The 16,064-nt window shown below is 42.6% G+C and overlaps 2 protein-coding genes across 3 annotated transcripts in view; one reads left to right on the top strand and one right to left on the bottom strand.

Moving 5' to 3' along the window:
• The window catches only part of ncf1 (neutrophil cytosolic factor 1), a 68,763-nt gene extending 66,224 nt beyond the window's left edge, over nt 1-2,539 (top strand). For both annotated transcript variants that reach the window (XM_048557467.2, XM_048557469.1), the window contains one exon: nt 163-2,539. In XM_048557467.2, coding sequence (XP_048413424.1) covers nt 163-290 — 128 coding nt within the window. In that variant the 3' untranslated portion in view covers nt 291-2,539. The remainder of the gene's footprint in view (nt 1-162) is intronic.
• A 5,045-nt stretch (nt 2,540-7,584) lies between these two features.
• LOC132211011 (uncharacterized) overlaps nt 7,585-16,064 on the bottom strand; it is a 35,325-nt gene continuing 26,845 nt past the window's right edge. The window contains exons 4-6 of the mRNA XM_059655183.1: nt 15,212-15,257; nt 12,219-12,322; nt 7,585-11,137 (exon numbers count right to left, since the gene is read on the bottom strand). Coding sequence (XP_059511166.1) covers nt 10,959-11,137; nt 12,219-12,322; nt 15,212-15,257 — 329 coding nt within the window. The 3' untranslated portion in view covers nt 7,585-10,958. The remainder of the gene's footprint in view (nt 11,138-12,218; nt 12,323-15,211; nt 15,258-16,064) is intronic.

The raw sequence follows: 16,064 nt of genomic DNA on the forward strand, positions 1-16,064 counted from the left end.
TGGAGGGGGGTCATGATACCCAACTGTCTGCCCTTCTGCTGTAGTGATGCCTATTCTCAAGTGTCAGTGGAGAGAGAGAGAGAGGGCATGCGGAATCCACCAATGTGTGTGCACATGTGTGAATTAAATGCTCTGTTTCACATCTGTCCTATCCCTTGCCAGCTCCAGGTGCTAGCGACCCAGCCAAAGACAGGCAGCAGGGGAAGACAACTCCAGTGATTCCCCCGAGACCTACACTCAGCGAGATCTTGGAACACTGTACAGAGCAAACCAAAAGCAGAATAAAATGAATGCAATTGCTGAGGAGAGAAACAGAAAATATTGGCTGTATGCAGAAGGTGTTACAAAGGAATCCTGCCCAGTCTGCCTCTGTGTTTACAATTCCTGTAGTAAACTATATAAAACTTACTTTACAAGTGCTCCATTCTGATATTAATACTCCACATCCTTTAGTTCCTTCTATATCCATATTTTCCATTCTCCCTTGTCTGTTTGTCTTATGCAATAAAGCATATATAGGGAACAGCTCAATGTTATGGTGTGTGGGACGCAACTGTTTTCTTAGCCTACTAACGAGACTTTTGGCCATTTGTAGTTCAGTGTTTGAGTGATGCTGAGAGTTTTACTTGCTTACCTTTGAAGCTCACAGCACAGAACACTGAAAATGGAAACAATCCGTCATCTCTGATAAAGCTTAAACTCCTTTTGCTTCCAAACAAAAATGATACTGAGACAACACCTATGAACTTTGACCTGTGAGGAGGATGTTACCACTCCTGGTCCAATGTCCTGTCACAAAGACCATGTCCATTCAATTGTTACATCTTGTCACCATGTTGCCGAACATTATTACAATTTTTTTTATGGAGTTAACTTAAGAATGTAAGAAATAGGACCATTCAGCCTGCTGCACCATTCAACACAATTGTGGCTGATCTTGGGCCTCAACTGTTCTTTCTTGCCCATTCTTCACACCCTTCAGTTCCCCAGGACACCAAACATCAGTCCAAGTCAGGACGAAATCTTTTCAATGATGGAGCATCCATAACTCCATGGGAATCCCAAAACCCTGTGAGAGAAGAGATTTATCCTCACCTCAGTCTCAAATAATTCACATTTTACCCTGAGACTATGCCCTTGTGTTCTAGATATCTTGCCAATGCGAAACAATTCTCAATGTCGACCCTGCCAAGGCCTGGATATTTCAGAAAATCATCTCACATTCTTCTAAACTTCAGAGAGTATGGACTTAATTTACCCAGTTTTTAGGACAACCCTTTTATTGTAGGGAACGCCTAGTGAATCTTCAATGTACACCTCCCCTAAGTATACCCTTCTTTAAAGGCACACCAAAACTGTACACAAAAGCCCAGTAGAATTGCAGCATAACTGGACATGTATATGGTCACAGAAATTTGAGGGTGCATACATGAGGATCAATGGTCGGCACAACATTGTGGGCTGAAGGGCCTGTTCTGTGCTGTACTGTTCTATGTTCTATGTTCTATAACATCTTCATTCCTGTCCCACAATGACCTTGGCCTACATCCTATTTGCTTTCCTGATTGCCTGCTTATTTGTGTTCCGTGTAAGAGTACATCTAAATCTCTAAACACCAACATTTATAAGTTGCACACGTTTTTTAAAAAAATGCTGCTTTTCTTGCCTTACGATCAAAGTGAATCATCTCTCACTCGCTCACATTGTACTCCATCTGCTGCCTTGTTGCCAACTCTCATCTCTATCTCTTGTCTGTCCTCACAAGTTGCATTTCCACCTGATTATGTATCACCAACAAACTTAGTTTCATTGCTCCCTCTCTTTAGTTACAGTACCCCTCTTTTCATCTACGTCATTAATATAGACTGTAACTAGCTAACAGCTCAGCACTGATTCTTTTGGACCCCATGATGTCCAGTTTGAAAATGCTCCCTTTATCTAAACTGTCCATTTCCTGTCCATTAACCAATCTTGTATTTATGTTAAGACATTTCCCTCTAATTCCATGACCTCCATCTTGTGTTTAAACTTTCATGTGGCAGTTTATCAAGCACCTTTTAGAAATCCAGGTAGACCACAGCTACTGGGTCCGCCTTTAATGACCAGTCTAGTTACATCCTTGAAAAAAAACTACTGTAAGTTATCAAGCATGATTTCGCTTTAATAAAGCCATGTTCAGATTGGCTGATCAAATTATGTACGTGCATCATTAAGGCTTCCTTAACAATAGATTCAGCACTTCCTGATGACTGGCCTTAAATCCCCTATTTTCTCTCTCCTTGTAAAAGTGCTGTTACATTTGCTAATTTTGAATCTGCATTGGAATATTTTAGAATCAGTGAATCTTTGGGAAATCACACACTCTGTCCAGCTGCCTCTTTGGGAAATCTAGGATATGAACCGAGTGCTGGGGTTTTATCCTAATCACATTCTTTTCTGCTGATACTAATGTCCTGCAGTTCCACCGTCTTATTAACCTTGAGGTTACCCTTTATCCCTTGTATCTTTAACTGCGAATATAGTTACTGAGAAGCTGAATCTGTCTAAATGAACTATAATTTTGTAGTTCTGTTAAGATTTACTAATTAAAAAAAAGTTCATTGTGAATGATTCCTCACTTGGTGTGTTTCTTTTTAATTGTTTTGCATCTTTGCTCATGCAAGTCACTGAATCGCCCAGTATTTAATGTCTGTCCCTACTTGCCCTTGTGAAGATGGTGGTGAACTGCCTTCTTGAATCGCTGCAGTCCATATACTGTAGGTTGACCCACAATGCTCTTAGGGAGGGAATTCCAGGATTTTGACTGAAGGAACAGCGATATATTTCCATGCCTGCGTGGTAAGTGACTTGGAGGGGAACTTTCCTGTGTTCCCATGTATTTGTTGTCCTTGTCCTTCTGGATGGAAGTGGCCATGGGTTTGGAAGGTGCTTTCTTAGGAACCACAGTGAATTTCAGCAGTGCCTCGTGTAGATAGTATGCACTGCTGCTACTGAGCGTCGGTAGTAGAGGGAGTGGATGCTTGTGGATGTGGTGCCAATCAAGGGTGCCACTTTGTCCTGGTTGGTGTCAGCCTTCTTGAGTGTTGCTGGGGCTGCACTCATCCAGGCGAGTGAGGTTTTTTACATCATATTCCTTACTTTGCCCTCGTAGATGGTGGACAGACTTTGAGGAGTCAGGAGGTGAGTTACTTGCTGCAGTATTCCTAACCGGTGACGTGCTCTTGTTGACAGTGTGTTTACATGCTAAATTTAGATTTATTTATTATTCACATGTACTAAGTATAGGAATACATAAGCACAACAAAAAGTGCACAATCACCATGAAGTTTCTGGTCAATGGTAATCCCCAGGATGTTGATAGTGGAGCATTCGGTCATGGTAACATTTAATAAAATGTCAAGGGACAGTGATTAGACTGTCTCTGATTGGAGGTGGTCATTGCCAAGCATTGTGTGGCACAAATTTTATTTGCCACTTGTCAGCTCAAGCCTGAATATTTTCCAGGTTTTGCTGCATTTGAACATGGACTGTATCAGTATCTGAGATGCTGCAAATAGTGCTAAAAATTGTACAATCATCTGTGAACATCCCCACTTCGAACCTTAAGATGGAAAGAAGGTCAATGATGAAGCAGCTGATGATGGTTGGGCCTAGGATGCTACCCTGAAGCACACCTATAGAGATGTCCTGGAGCTGAGATGACTGACCTCCAACGACAATGACCGTCTTCCTGTGTGCCAATTATGACTTAACCAGCACAGAGTTTTTGGCCTGATTCACTTATAAGGCTCCTTATAGGAATGTAGAAACATAAGATAGGAGCAGGATGAGGCCATTCAGCCCTTCAAACCTACTCCGCCATTCATCACGATCAGGGCTGATCATCCAACTCAATAGCCTAATCCTGCTTTTTCTGCATAACCTTTGATCCTATTCACCCGAAGTTTCTTTTTCTTTATTCATTCATGGGATGAGGGCATTCACTGGCTGGGCAGCATTTATTGCCCATCCCTAATTGCTCAGAGGGCAGTTAAGAATAAACCACATTGCTGTGGGTCTGAAGTCGCATGTAGGCCAGACCAGGTAAGGATGGCAGTTTTCTTCCCTACGGACATTAGTGAACCAGATGGGTTTTTCTGACAATTGACAATACATTCAAGATCATCATTAGATTCTTACTTCCAGATATTTATTGAATTCAAATTCCACCATCCGCCATGGCAGGATTCAAATCTGGGTCCCCAGAATGTTGTCTAGTCTCTGGATTAACAGTCCTGTGATAATACCACTCGGCCATGCCTCCCCTATATCTAGTCCCCTCTTGAATACATCCAAAGTTTTGGCATCAACTATTTCCTGTGGTAATGTTTTCCAAAGGCTTACCACTCTTCGGGTGAGGAAACATCTCCTCATCTCAGTCCTAAATGGTCTACCCAAATCCTCATACTGTGACCCCTAGTTCTGGACAGTCACACCATCAGGAACCCCCTCCCTGCATCTACCCTGTCCAGTCCTGTTAGAATTTTATAAGTCTCTATGAGATCCCCTCTCATTCGTCTGAACTCTAGTGAAAACAATCCCAACCTAGTCAATCTCTCTTCATACGTCGGACCCAACCCCCATCCCCAGAATCAGCCTAGTAAACCTTTGCTGCACTCACTCAAGAGGAAGAACATCCTTCCACAGAAAAGGAGACCAAAATTGATGCCACACATGGTCAAATGTGGCCTTGATGTCAGCGGTTTTCACTCTCACCTCATCTCATTCAAATATTTCTTTCTTCCAAAACAACAGAGGCAATATTATCAATCCTTTCTGTAAATTTTAAAAAAGTCAACAACAAAACTTGTCAATGAGCCTGAGAGGGATAATACAAGGAATGCCCGAAGCATGACCCAGTGGTGGTAATCAACGTTTTCAAACAGGTTGGTAAAATAAAAACTATCTTGTTTGCCAGAAAATACTCTTATATTTGGACCAAGAAGTGAGTTTCCTCTGAACAGGCCCTGTCATCTCCTATACTTGAAGTTTGTGGCAGAAATTCATTGAGAAGCGGCTCACAGTGTAGTGAACTGACACACACTGACATCAATAGCATGCTGTACGATATAATTTATTTGCACATTTTTAAGAAGGTACTTACTAAATATTAGACACGTTTAAAGCATATCATTTGACTCCTTGACCTGACAGCCATTGAGATTTCCACGATCATACAAGCTTGACATAACAATAGCCAAAACTTTTACATTTAACACATTCAAACTTATAATATTAAGAGGTATTGTACACAATTATATTTACACACAATCAGAGATAACATCCAACAAAAATAAATCTAACAGAGACAGCTTTGGGCAATTGTGGTCTTATACTGGTATGTACTGACTATTAGTCAGAGAGGAGGCCTATGTACAGAATTCCAACAAGTAGCTCTCACCAATCTATGGATTAACATTTTATATTTCCATTCGTGCTTCCAAAATGATTATTTTGTCATTGAGGATTTTAGCCTTGGTTTGTTCTATTAAGACACCTGTACAGTTATCAAGGCACTGTCACTTCAGGGAAAGAGCTGCTGAAATCCTAAAGTGAAAGAGTGTATCAGTTATACATACTCCAGCTGGAGTAACTGCAGTCACTTATCAGTGCCTCAGGAGCAAGAGGCAGCTCAAAGGAAGTAGTGGAGTACAACTACAGCATTTAAAAGATATTTGGACAGGTGGATGAATAGGAAGAGTTTAGAGGGATATGGGCCTAATGCAGGCAAATGGGATTAGTTCAGTTGAGAATATCTGGTCAGCATTGATGTGTTGGACTGAAGAGCCTGTTTCCATGCTGTATGACTCTATGAATGGTGCCAGGGTTTAAAGGATTAAATTTAGTGAAAAGATTTCAAAACTTGGCTAATGTTTCCTTGCCTTTGTAAAGATGACGGTATTTAACATTGTTAAGAGTAGATTCAGGCAAACAATATCCTCTGATAGTAAAATGTGAGGCTGGATGAACACAGCAGGCCCAGCAGCATCTCAGGAGCACAAAAGCTGATGTTTCGGGCCTAGCCCCTTCATCAGAGAGGGGGATGGGGTGAGGGTTCTGGAATAAATAGGGAGAGAGGGGGAGGCGGACTGAAGATGGAGAGGAAAGAAGATAGGTGGAGAGGAGAGTATAGGTGGGGAGGTAGGGAGGGGATAGGTCAGTCCAGGGAAAGATGGACAGGTCAAGGAGATGGCATGAGGTTAGTAGGTAGGAAATGGAGGTGCGGCTTGGGGTGGGAGGAAGGGATGGGTGAGAGGAAGAACAGGTTAGGGAGGCAGAGACAGGCTGGACTGGTTTTGGGATGCAGTGGGTGGAGGGGAAGAGCTGGGCTGGTGTGTGGTGCAGTGGGGGGAGGGGACGAACTGGGCTGGTTTTGGGATATCCTCTAATGGGGACAGATGAAAACAAAATTTGACAAAAGGAAATCTTAAACTCACTCCCCAGAAAAGGTGTGTATACTGGAAGTCGGTGGACACTAAGATAAATAGGCGGATTTTTGTTACATTAATTATCAAAGAATTTGGAGCAATGCTGGATTGATGAATATGAAGTAAAAGTCAGCTGTGATTAAATTAAGTGGCATACTCCTACTCCTAATTCATCTGAATCCCTATTCATACAAATAAGGAAAAGGAGTAGGCGACTCAGCCCTTGCTCTGCAATTCAATAAAATCATGGCTGATCTGATTTTAACCTCTACTCTACATTCCTGGATATCTCTGATAATCTTTCAACTCTTTGGCAATGAAGAATCTGTCTACCTCTTCCTTAACAATAACAATCATGATTCTGTATATGCTATCTTTTGAGTAAGGGATTTCCAAAAACCCTCGAACCCTCGGAGTGAAAAAAAAGTTTCCTCATCTCTGTTTTAAATGGGTACCCCTTTATTTTTAAACAATGATGCAAGTTGTAGATTCACCCACAATAGGGAACACGCTTTCAACATCCACCCAGTGAAGTCCCCTCTTGAATTTATAAGTTTCAGTTAAGTCACCTCTAACTCTTTGAAACTCCAAAAGATACAGGCCAAACACACCTTACACTTCCTCATGTTTGCAGGTGTTCAGGAGTTGAATCCTGATCTTTGCTACTTTGATGTTCCAGGAATTGATCTTCCGGTGAATGGAGTGTCCTTGATGCAGCTGTTGATATAACTCCTGGAAGCTGCTCACACTTGGTCCAATTTCTTTTTCAGAAGTTGTGCACGTGTACCTCAACTGGAATGTCATAAATGTCAAGTGAACACCGGATGAGACTGATTGGGAAGTGAAGCATTGATCCATCATATTGGCACTTTGTCCATTTGGCACTTTGCATATCGCCCAAGGTAGGCAGCGCTCTATTAGAGCAGGACCTTCTCATTTGTCCAACAGCCCAATGTTGGTGCACGGTCAATGCCGCTGTCTCATCTCCATATATATATCATGAGCATGGGAAGTTACCAAAGCAAACATTGTGAGGAGACTAGTTAAAAACCCTAGATTGTTTGTCAAATTCTCAGGCTGGTTTTGAGGAAATCTTGTAGCATCCCTTCTACTGGGCCAGAAGGTCCTGGCTCACGTTCTACCCCAGGGCCTGATGACCAAGGGTGATCCATTCAAAATGGCAAATAGTTTGAATATTAACTTTTAAATTGTTCAGGCAAACAACCGGCAGGTAAGACGAATCAAAAAGTCTTCTGGTCAGCCCTGTATCATGTAAAGAGCCAAAAACAGAAATTTCTAGAAAGCCTCAGCGAGTCTGGCAGCATCTGGCAGAGAAATCAACGTTAATGCTTCAGGTCAAGTGACCCTTCAGTTCTTTCAGGTTTTTATTTCTTCGCATTAAGGGAGCTGGATCCCCTGACAACAGGTTAACAACCTGTTCCAAATGAATAAGCTGCAGAAACAGATTCAAGTGTGTGCTCAACTGCCTCTGAAGTCTTTAAGTCAGGTGATTTTTCAATCATATCTCTTGGAGAAGCTTAGTGGTCAGGTGTCATTCTCCCAATTATTGTTTATGCACATCGTTACTCTCCAAAAACTATGGTGGATTCCTCTTGCTTCTGAAGAAAGATGTGTAAGACTTGCAGTTAAGCTCTCCCACACGTGTAGAGGACCACATTCCCTCCACAGTTACTCCAATGACCTGCTTTACTTGCAGCTCAATCAAAGTTCCATACTTTGCCCTAACCACCCACTTGGCTTCCTTATACCAGCTATTCTAATTGGTATTCCCCAAGACACAGTCTTGGTCATTCTTGTTGGCACAGATTAGAATTGAAATTGTACCAAACTCATGTCACTGCTCAAACAGATATGTTAGAAGTTAGAAGTGACTTCATCTGGCAAAGGAGCAGTTCTCTGAAAGCTTGTGATTTCAAATAAACCTGTTGGACTGTAAACTGGTATCATGTGACTTCTGACTTTGTCCACCCCAGTCCAACACTGGCATCTCTACATTAAACAGCGGAAGGTAAATGACATCTCACTGGCCAATGTAGAATTGAGAGGTACATTTAGTGATGAAGAGAAGGCTTTCATTGCATACCCATTTGATCTCCGTCACTGTTCACACCTTCACTGTTCATACAATATGGTAGGCCGACGGGCCTGTACTGTGCTGTACTGTTCTATGTTCACCCCGAGTGCAAAATGATCTCCTGTCAGAATGATAACAATGCAATTCTTCAGCAGACACACTCAGTCCCTTCTGGCAGTTCTTGCTCTATTGATGCAGTGTGGTCCATGATCCATGCTCCACTAACCTTCCTGACACTGTCCCCAACACCCAGAGTCAAACAGAGCCTTCAAAACATATTCATTCCCATCCATAAACTGAATCTCAAAGCTTTAATGCAGTAGCAACTCCATGACGTTGTGTAGAATGCATTTTAATCCCTATAACTTTCACTAAATGTAAATACTATGCTGTTCTGACAATGACTATAGAGAGGACAGAATTAGCGATACAGAAAATGCTAAAACTTCTTTTATTACATGCCACAATAGAAGAGTGAACTGTCCGCATACTTGCCTTAAAATTTAAAATCTTTGAAAGTGACATTACAAATACAAGGTTCAGTTGATGAGTGCTTTTGAGATCCTCAGCTTTAGAGATAGACACATAAATTCTAAATGAAGGAGATTTATGCTGAATTACAAGTCACTTGTTAGGCTTTGGCTGCACTATATGTGGTGCACAATTTGAGGTCCTCAGGGAAGGGAAACTAATTACATAGCCCCTTCCGAGAGCTAATGCTGGAACTGATGGGCCAATACTGATCTGCCAGACAGACCAGGACTCCCTTAGTGTCAGATGCATCCAGAAGGGGCGCTTGAAACAATATGGTAATAATCCAACTAGGGAAGGGACCCTTGTACTGGGGAATAAGCCTGGCCAGGTTTCAGCAGAGAAGCTTTTTAGGAACAGAGATCATAATTCCATAAATTTTAAGACAGTCATGGATAAGGTAAGATAAGGTCCTTGGGTGAAAATGCTAAATTGGGGGAAGGCTAATTGCACAGTGTTAGGCAAGAACTAGAGAAATTAGTTTGAGGGGTGGTTGTTTGAGGCTAAACTGAATATGATATGCAGGATTTTTTAAGGACCAGTTGATCAAGCTTCAGGACCAATGTGTTCCTGTGAAGAGGAAAGAAAACAATAGCTAGATTCAGGAACTGTGAATGGCAAAAAATATTGGTAGTTCAGTCAAAGGGTTTAGGAAATTGCAATTAGAAAACCCCTTTCATTAATATAAAGGAAACAGGAAGGACTTAAACAAAGAATTAGGAGGGCTAAAAAAGGTCATGAAATATCCTTGGCAAGTAGAATTAAGGAGAATCTCAAAGTATTTTATATATATATTAGGACTAGAGGGTAGCTAGGAAAAGGGTAGGTCCACTCATGGACAAAGCAGGCAATTTTATGCATGGAGTCAAAGGAAGTGGGGAGATCCTTAATGAGTACTTTGCATCGGCATTCACTAAGGAGAAGGACAGTAAGATTAGGGAGGGTTATGTTGATATTCTAGGCCGTATTGATATTAAGAAGGTGGAGGCATTGGTTGTCCTGAAAAACATTAAGGTAGCTAAGTTCTCAGGGCCTGAGGGGATGCAACGGGACATAGATCAATTGGAAAAGTTGGACGGAAAAATGGCAGATTGAGTTTAATCCAGGCAGGTGTGAGGTGATGTATTTCAGGAGATCAAATGTGAAAGTAAAGTATACGATAAATGGCAGAATGCTTAAGAGCAATGATAAATGGAGGGATCTTGAGGTGCAAGTCGATAGCTGCAATGAAAGTGGATAAGGTGGTTAAAAAAGCACATGGCAAGATTGCGTTCATCGGTTGGGGCACTGAGTATAAGCATTGGCAATTCATATTTCAGCTGTATAAGACTTTACCTAGGATACATTTGGAGTACTCTGTGCAGTTCTGGTCACCACACTATAGGAAGAGTGTGGAGGCTTTGGAAAAGATGCAAACAGGTTTATCAGGATGTTGCTTGGATTGGAGTGTATTAGCTATAAGGAGAGGTTGGACAGACTTGATTGTTTTTGCTAGAGTTTTACGGAAGCTAAGGCATAATCTGAGAGAAACATATAAAATAATGAGAGGCATGGATAGGATGGATAGTCAGTCTTGTTTCCAGGGTGGAAATATCAAATATTAGAGAATATGGGTTTAAGGTGAGAAGAGGCAAGTTTAAAAGAGATACGTAAGTCAAGATTTTGACAAAGAAGGTGGCATGTTCCTGGAATATGCTGCCAGGGAAAGTGGTAGAAGCGGATATGATAACAATGTGTAAGAGACATTTTAGATGGACACATGAACAGGCAGCCAATAGCGTGACACAGACCATGTATAGGCAAATGGGATTGGTTTAGAATGGCATCATTGTCAGTGAGGTCATGGTACCCTACTGTTCTATGTTCTATGCTACATCATCATAGTCTTCATCAACCCATCCTGGGGCAATTACATCATCATAGCTTTCATCTTCATCTGGATGAACATCAATGTATCCATGATTCGAAATCTTCTCAAAATCAACTGGATCCTCATAGCTATGTGATATATTGTCCATGCTGGATGACTTGTTGACTGTATTGTCTGCAAGACAGAAATAATGTTGTCAGATTTGACTTGGCCCTGTATTCAGTGCGTGACACAGTATTCTCTTGCAAATATCACATCCTCAGGCTGAGAGTTAAGATGGAGCTTCTGTTTCTTGAATCATTGACCCTGACTTTCACACTTTGATTCTGACCCTGAAGTTGCAGACTGGATGATATTTCACTAACAATAGGACACAATTAGGGCAGTAACCAATTAAGATCATTTTATTTAACCAGACGAGGTTGCATTATCACAGCTATAGGTCTCAGGCCTGGCTCTGTAGAAACACTCTTCTCTGAATCTCTTCTCTCAGAGTTTGAGGTATTTTTACTTAACCTATTCTGAGATGTTATTGCTCATCCTGGTTCAGAGGTAGAGATGACTGGCTGACCGGCAGTATAGCCTGGCAAACCACTCTCTTTAAGAGGCGTACAATTTCCAGGCCACAGTTAGGTGCCTATCGATCACTAATAGGTAATCAATTGTTCAGGCCTTATGATGACACCTTTGAACAGAAGGGCCCTGTTCCGTAGAGCCAGAGAGCTGTAGAGCATGGAAGTAGACCCTTTGTTCCAACTGATCCATACCGACCAGCTATCTTAAATTAGCCCAGTCCCACTTGCCAGCAATTGGCCCATAATGTTCTTCATCTTTCCTATTCATATAGCCATCCTGATGCCTTTTAAGTGCTGTAATTGTACCAGCCTCCTTCATTTTCTCTGGTAGCTTATTCTATCCACCCACCACCCTCTGCGTGAAAGAATTGCCCCTAAGATACCTTTTAAACCTTACCCCTCTCACCTTTAAACCTATGCCCTCTAGATTTGGCTTACCCTACCCTGGGGAAAAGACCTTGACTATTCATCCTATCCGTGCCCCTCATGATTTTATAAATCTCTGTAAGGGCACCCCTCAGCCTTCGATGCTGTAAGGTAAATAGCCTCAGCCTATTCAACCTCCTCTAGAGGTCAAAATCTCTACTTAGGACAGAGACTGAATGGTCCACCCCATATGTTCTTATTCCTGTGTCTCAAACTGAAAAGTGAGATAACAGAGCAGAATGTACCATCATCACCTGTGTTATTGAGCTGGGCTGATTCTTCTGTGTTATTGAGCTGATAGGCATTATCCTCTGTGCGGCGTCGGGAAGTGTCCACCTGTGAAATGTATGTCTGGGAACTGCATATGAAGAAGAAATATAGACATGGGTGTTGATTAACACCAGGTAGACATTCAAAAGAATCCTGTGGGCTTTGGTGTGTAAAGTAAACATTTCCATTTCCTGTCACTGCTGTAATTGACCAGATGAGATTAATCAGTTACATTTTACAACCCCAGGTTATTCACTTCCCAAACCATGAGGCTGGATTTTCTCTTGAATTATTCTGGTAAGTCTTTAGGGTTGTTAACAGAATAAATTGAAACAGAATTGTATTCTGAGGAGCTTGTATTTAAATAGGGGCTGGGAGTTAAGCATTCTGGTCCTTTATCCACAAACAGACAGACATGTGTCTTAGGAACGGGACGTGGCCAGTCAGCCTTTTGAGACTCCTCTACCATTCAGTGCTATCCTATCAGATCTGATCGTGGCCTCAAGTTTTCCGCCTAATCCCAATGCCCTTTATCAAGTTCTCAAGCAATCTTCAAAATACTCAACAAGAACAGCCTCTCCTCATCCCCATCTTAATTGAGTAATACATTTCTAAAAACTATATCTCCTAGCTCTAACCTCACTCACATGAAGAAACAGCCTTTCAGCATCCATCCTGAGAAATACCTCAGTGTGCTTCGATGAAATCATTTCCCATGCTTCCAAACTCCAAAAGATGCGGGTCCTACCTGCCCATCCTTTCCTCATCAGAAAGTCGGGCTCAGAGTGTAAGGATGGAATGGTACAGGGTGTGGAGCTGGTACCACCTGACCTAAAACAGCCCAAAGAGCTGCTCGCTAATCAGAGGCAAGCTGGCAGCCAAGCCTTTCTGACGTTTGGCATTTCCATCGGGCATTTGCTAACACCGCACTCACACAATGGGGAGGCAAATCCGAAAGGAACAGTTAGCCATTAGTATCCAGGGGCAGCAAGGGGGATGGTGACAGGTTTTTGGTCAACAAAGGGAAGGGGCTGCACTTTGTGGGGTATTCAGAAGGACCCAGGATGCCAGTTGAGGAGGGTTAGTCGACTATCAACCTGTGCCCAGTCACTTGAAGTGAGAATCTGCCACCCCAATTCAGTAACAGTGCCAGTGGGACGGTGTCCTTAAAGTGAGTTTTCAAAATATCCAATTGTGGGCTCCATTGGCCCACTGGTGGGTAGTTCATCCTACTCCTGGCAGATTTGCATATGATTTAGAGGTGGGCAGGTCACCTGCTGGATTTAATGTTGCCCCCGGGAGCAGCCTACAAACTCATTAAGATGTCACTGCAGGTCCTAGACTGCATTCCGTGCATCTTCAGCCAGTAAAAGAGACACGGACCTCTCTTGGAAGTCAGAGCCGCTGGTGTTGCTGGATCCTCTGCCCTGAAGCTGGGCCTCTTTTACTCAGTGGCAAGTAACATTCGTGCCACACAAATGCCAGGCAATGACCATCTCCAATCAGATAGAATATAACTATTGCCCCTTGATATCCAATAATATTCCCATCCCACTATCAACACCCAGGAGGTTACCATTGACCAGAAACTCAACTGGAGTAGGCATATAAACACAGTGGCTAAAGAGCAGGCCAGAGGCTTGAAATACTATGGCAAGTAACTCACCACTTGACTTCCCCAGAGCCTGTCCACCTTCTACAAAGTACAAGTCAGGAATGTGATGGAATATTCCCCACTCATCTGGATGGATGCATCTCCAATCATATTCAAGACCATCCAGGTCAGAGCAGTCAGACTGATCAGCAACACATTCGCTCAACCCACTCCCTCTACCACCGACACTGTAGCAGCAGTGCGTACAATCTACAAGGTGCACTGCAGAAATTCACTGAGGTTCCTTAGTCAGAACCTTTAAGTTCCCCTCGAAGCCACTCACCATCCTGACAGGAATATATCGCTGCTCCTTCCGTGTCATTGTGATAAAATTCTGGCTTTCTCTCTCTAGGGGCATTGTGGGTCAACCTGCAGCACATGATCTGCAGGGGCTTAAGAAAGCAACTCACCACCACCTTCTCAAGGGAAACTAGGGCTGGAAAATAGCTGCTGGCCAGCCAGTGACGCCCATGTCCCAAGACTCAAATTAAAAAAAACTTTCCTCAATGTGGTCTCCATCTGCCCCCATTCCCCTGTAATTAGCAGCAGAGTCTTCAATGTACTTAATGTTCTTTGGGCAGGGTTGTGCAGAAGTGACAGAGATGTCTGCTGCTGGCTGGGGAGTGAGTAATTGCCTTGCTTTGCCTTCTTTAAGGAAGCCTCACCAGGTCTTGTTCCATTTATTTGGCTCTGGTTGGTCTTCCCTTGAGATCAAGAACCCACCCTCCTGGACAGAGGTCCCACTGGCTAAGAGCAGAGAGCTAAGGAGCTAAAGGCAGCTTGACTGAACAGCAGCTCTTCTGGGCAGGGGGTGATTACTGTCGGTATTACTTGTTTGAGGCCTTCAGTTGTCACTGGACCCCAGGCCTCTAGTGAGTGATGGCAGGGAAAGGGTGATGTGGAGGATGTCATTGAAGGGGCAGCCAGGCCGGGGGGAGGGAATAACTTTCAGTTGCAGCTTTCTTCCTGACGGGATGTCTCGCAAACTCAATAACATTGGCAGCCCAGAGGGAAACGCCAATAATTCTAGGAAATGAATGTATTGGTCACACTGGTGCACTGTGGCAGAGGTGATCCAAGAACGGTGAATTGACTCTCTTGGGGATGTTAGTATTGGAAAGACAAAGGTAATAAGAGGGTCGGGACCAGCTGAGCTTTGGAGATTCGGTGTGATCTGGTAAAACAGATACTCTTCTCTTTCCAATGCGGCTAAAATTCATAAATGAGGGAAGTCTTCAGCACACTACTCTTTGATGAAACCAGGAAAAAAGATGAGAGTGATGTTGAAATTAAAATACACAGGTTTCCCATCATTCAATTTACCTTGGACTGAAGAATTTTTTAATTCTCATTTCACTTTGGTAGCTACCTGCAATATAAGCATATTGGATTGTTATGAAATGTATTATCAAAAATGCTTAATTTATAATGCCATTGGCTGAGGGTATGATTTTGTTTATTTACATAAACATATCGTCAGCTGGACACAAGTGAACACTTTCAAAATCAAATGAACCTACAGCAACTTGTAGCTTTTATTGCATGGTTTGATGCTACATTATGAGTTTGGATTCAAGACAGACAGGCAAGAGGGCAGGCAAGGTCATAGGATCATAAATTCTCTACAGTCCCTGAGGCTGTGACGCAGAGTACTAACCTGTCTTTGGGCTTAGACTTTAAAGTAACTACAAAGTAGTAAATTACTACTTATCCCACTCCTGGTCTTTCTGACACAGACTTGAAGGGTTGAGGGGCATTGATATGTTGATACAAAATATTGCTGCAACTGGTAGTTGTAGATAGATCAGGCTCTGCTCTAACTAAGTACAGGCTAATCTATTTTCTTTGTGTTTAGTTGTGTGCAGACTGTTCTAGCTCCTGATATTATTGCCTGCTGTCTTTGAAGGGTTTCAGATTGACACTCAGCCTGTTCTGTCCATGCTAGGAGCACAGCTTCCATGGCCATCGAGTGTTGGAGTGGCACTCGGTCCTGGAACTTCCCTCTCTAAGTCAGGGATTCTACCCACTGTGCGACTGTTCACCCAGGGGACACGCTTTTATTTCAATGAAATCATTGCAGTCGAGCAATTCAGGAAATATGCACTCACTCACAACTTGGTGTGTACTCACGTAAAAGTCAACATTTTTAGATTATTTGTTAATGTTAAATTTATGG

The sequence above is a fragment of the Stegostoma tigrinum genome, chromosome 27 (genome assembly GCF_030684315.1).
Source record: "Stegostoma tigrinum isolate sSteTig4 chromosome 27, sSteTig4.hap1, whole genome shotgun sequence".
Taxonomy (NCBI): Eukaryota; Metazoa; Chordata; class Chondrichthyes; order Orectolobiformes; family Stegostomatidae; genus Stegostoma; species Stegostoma tigrinum.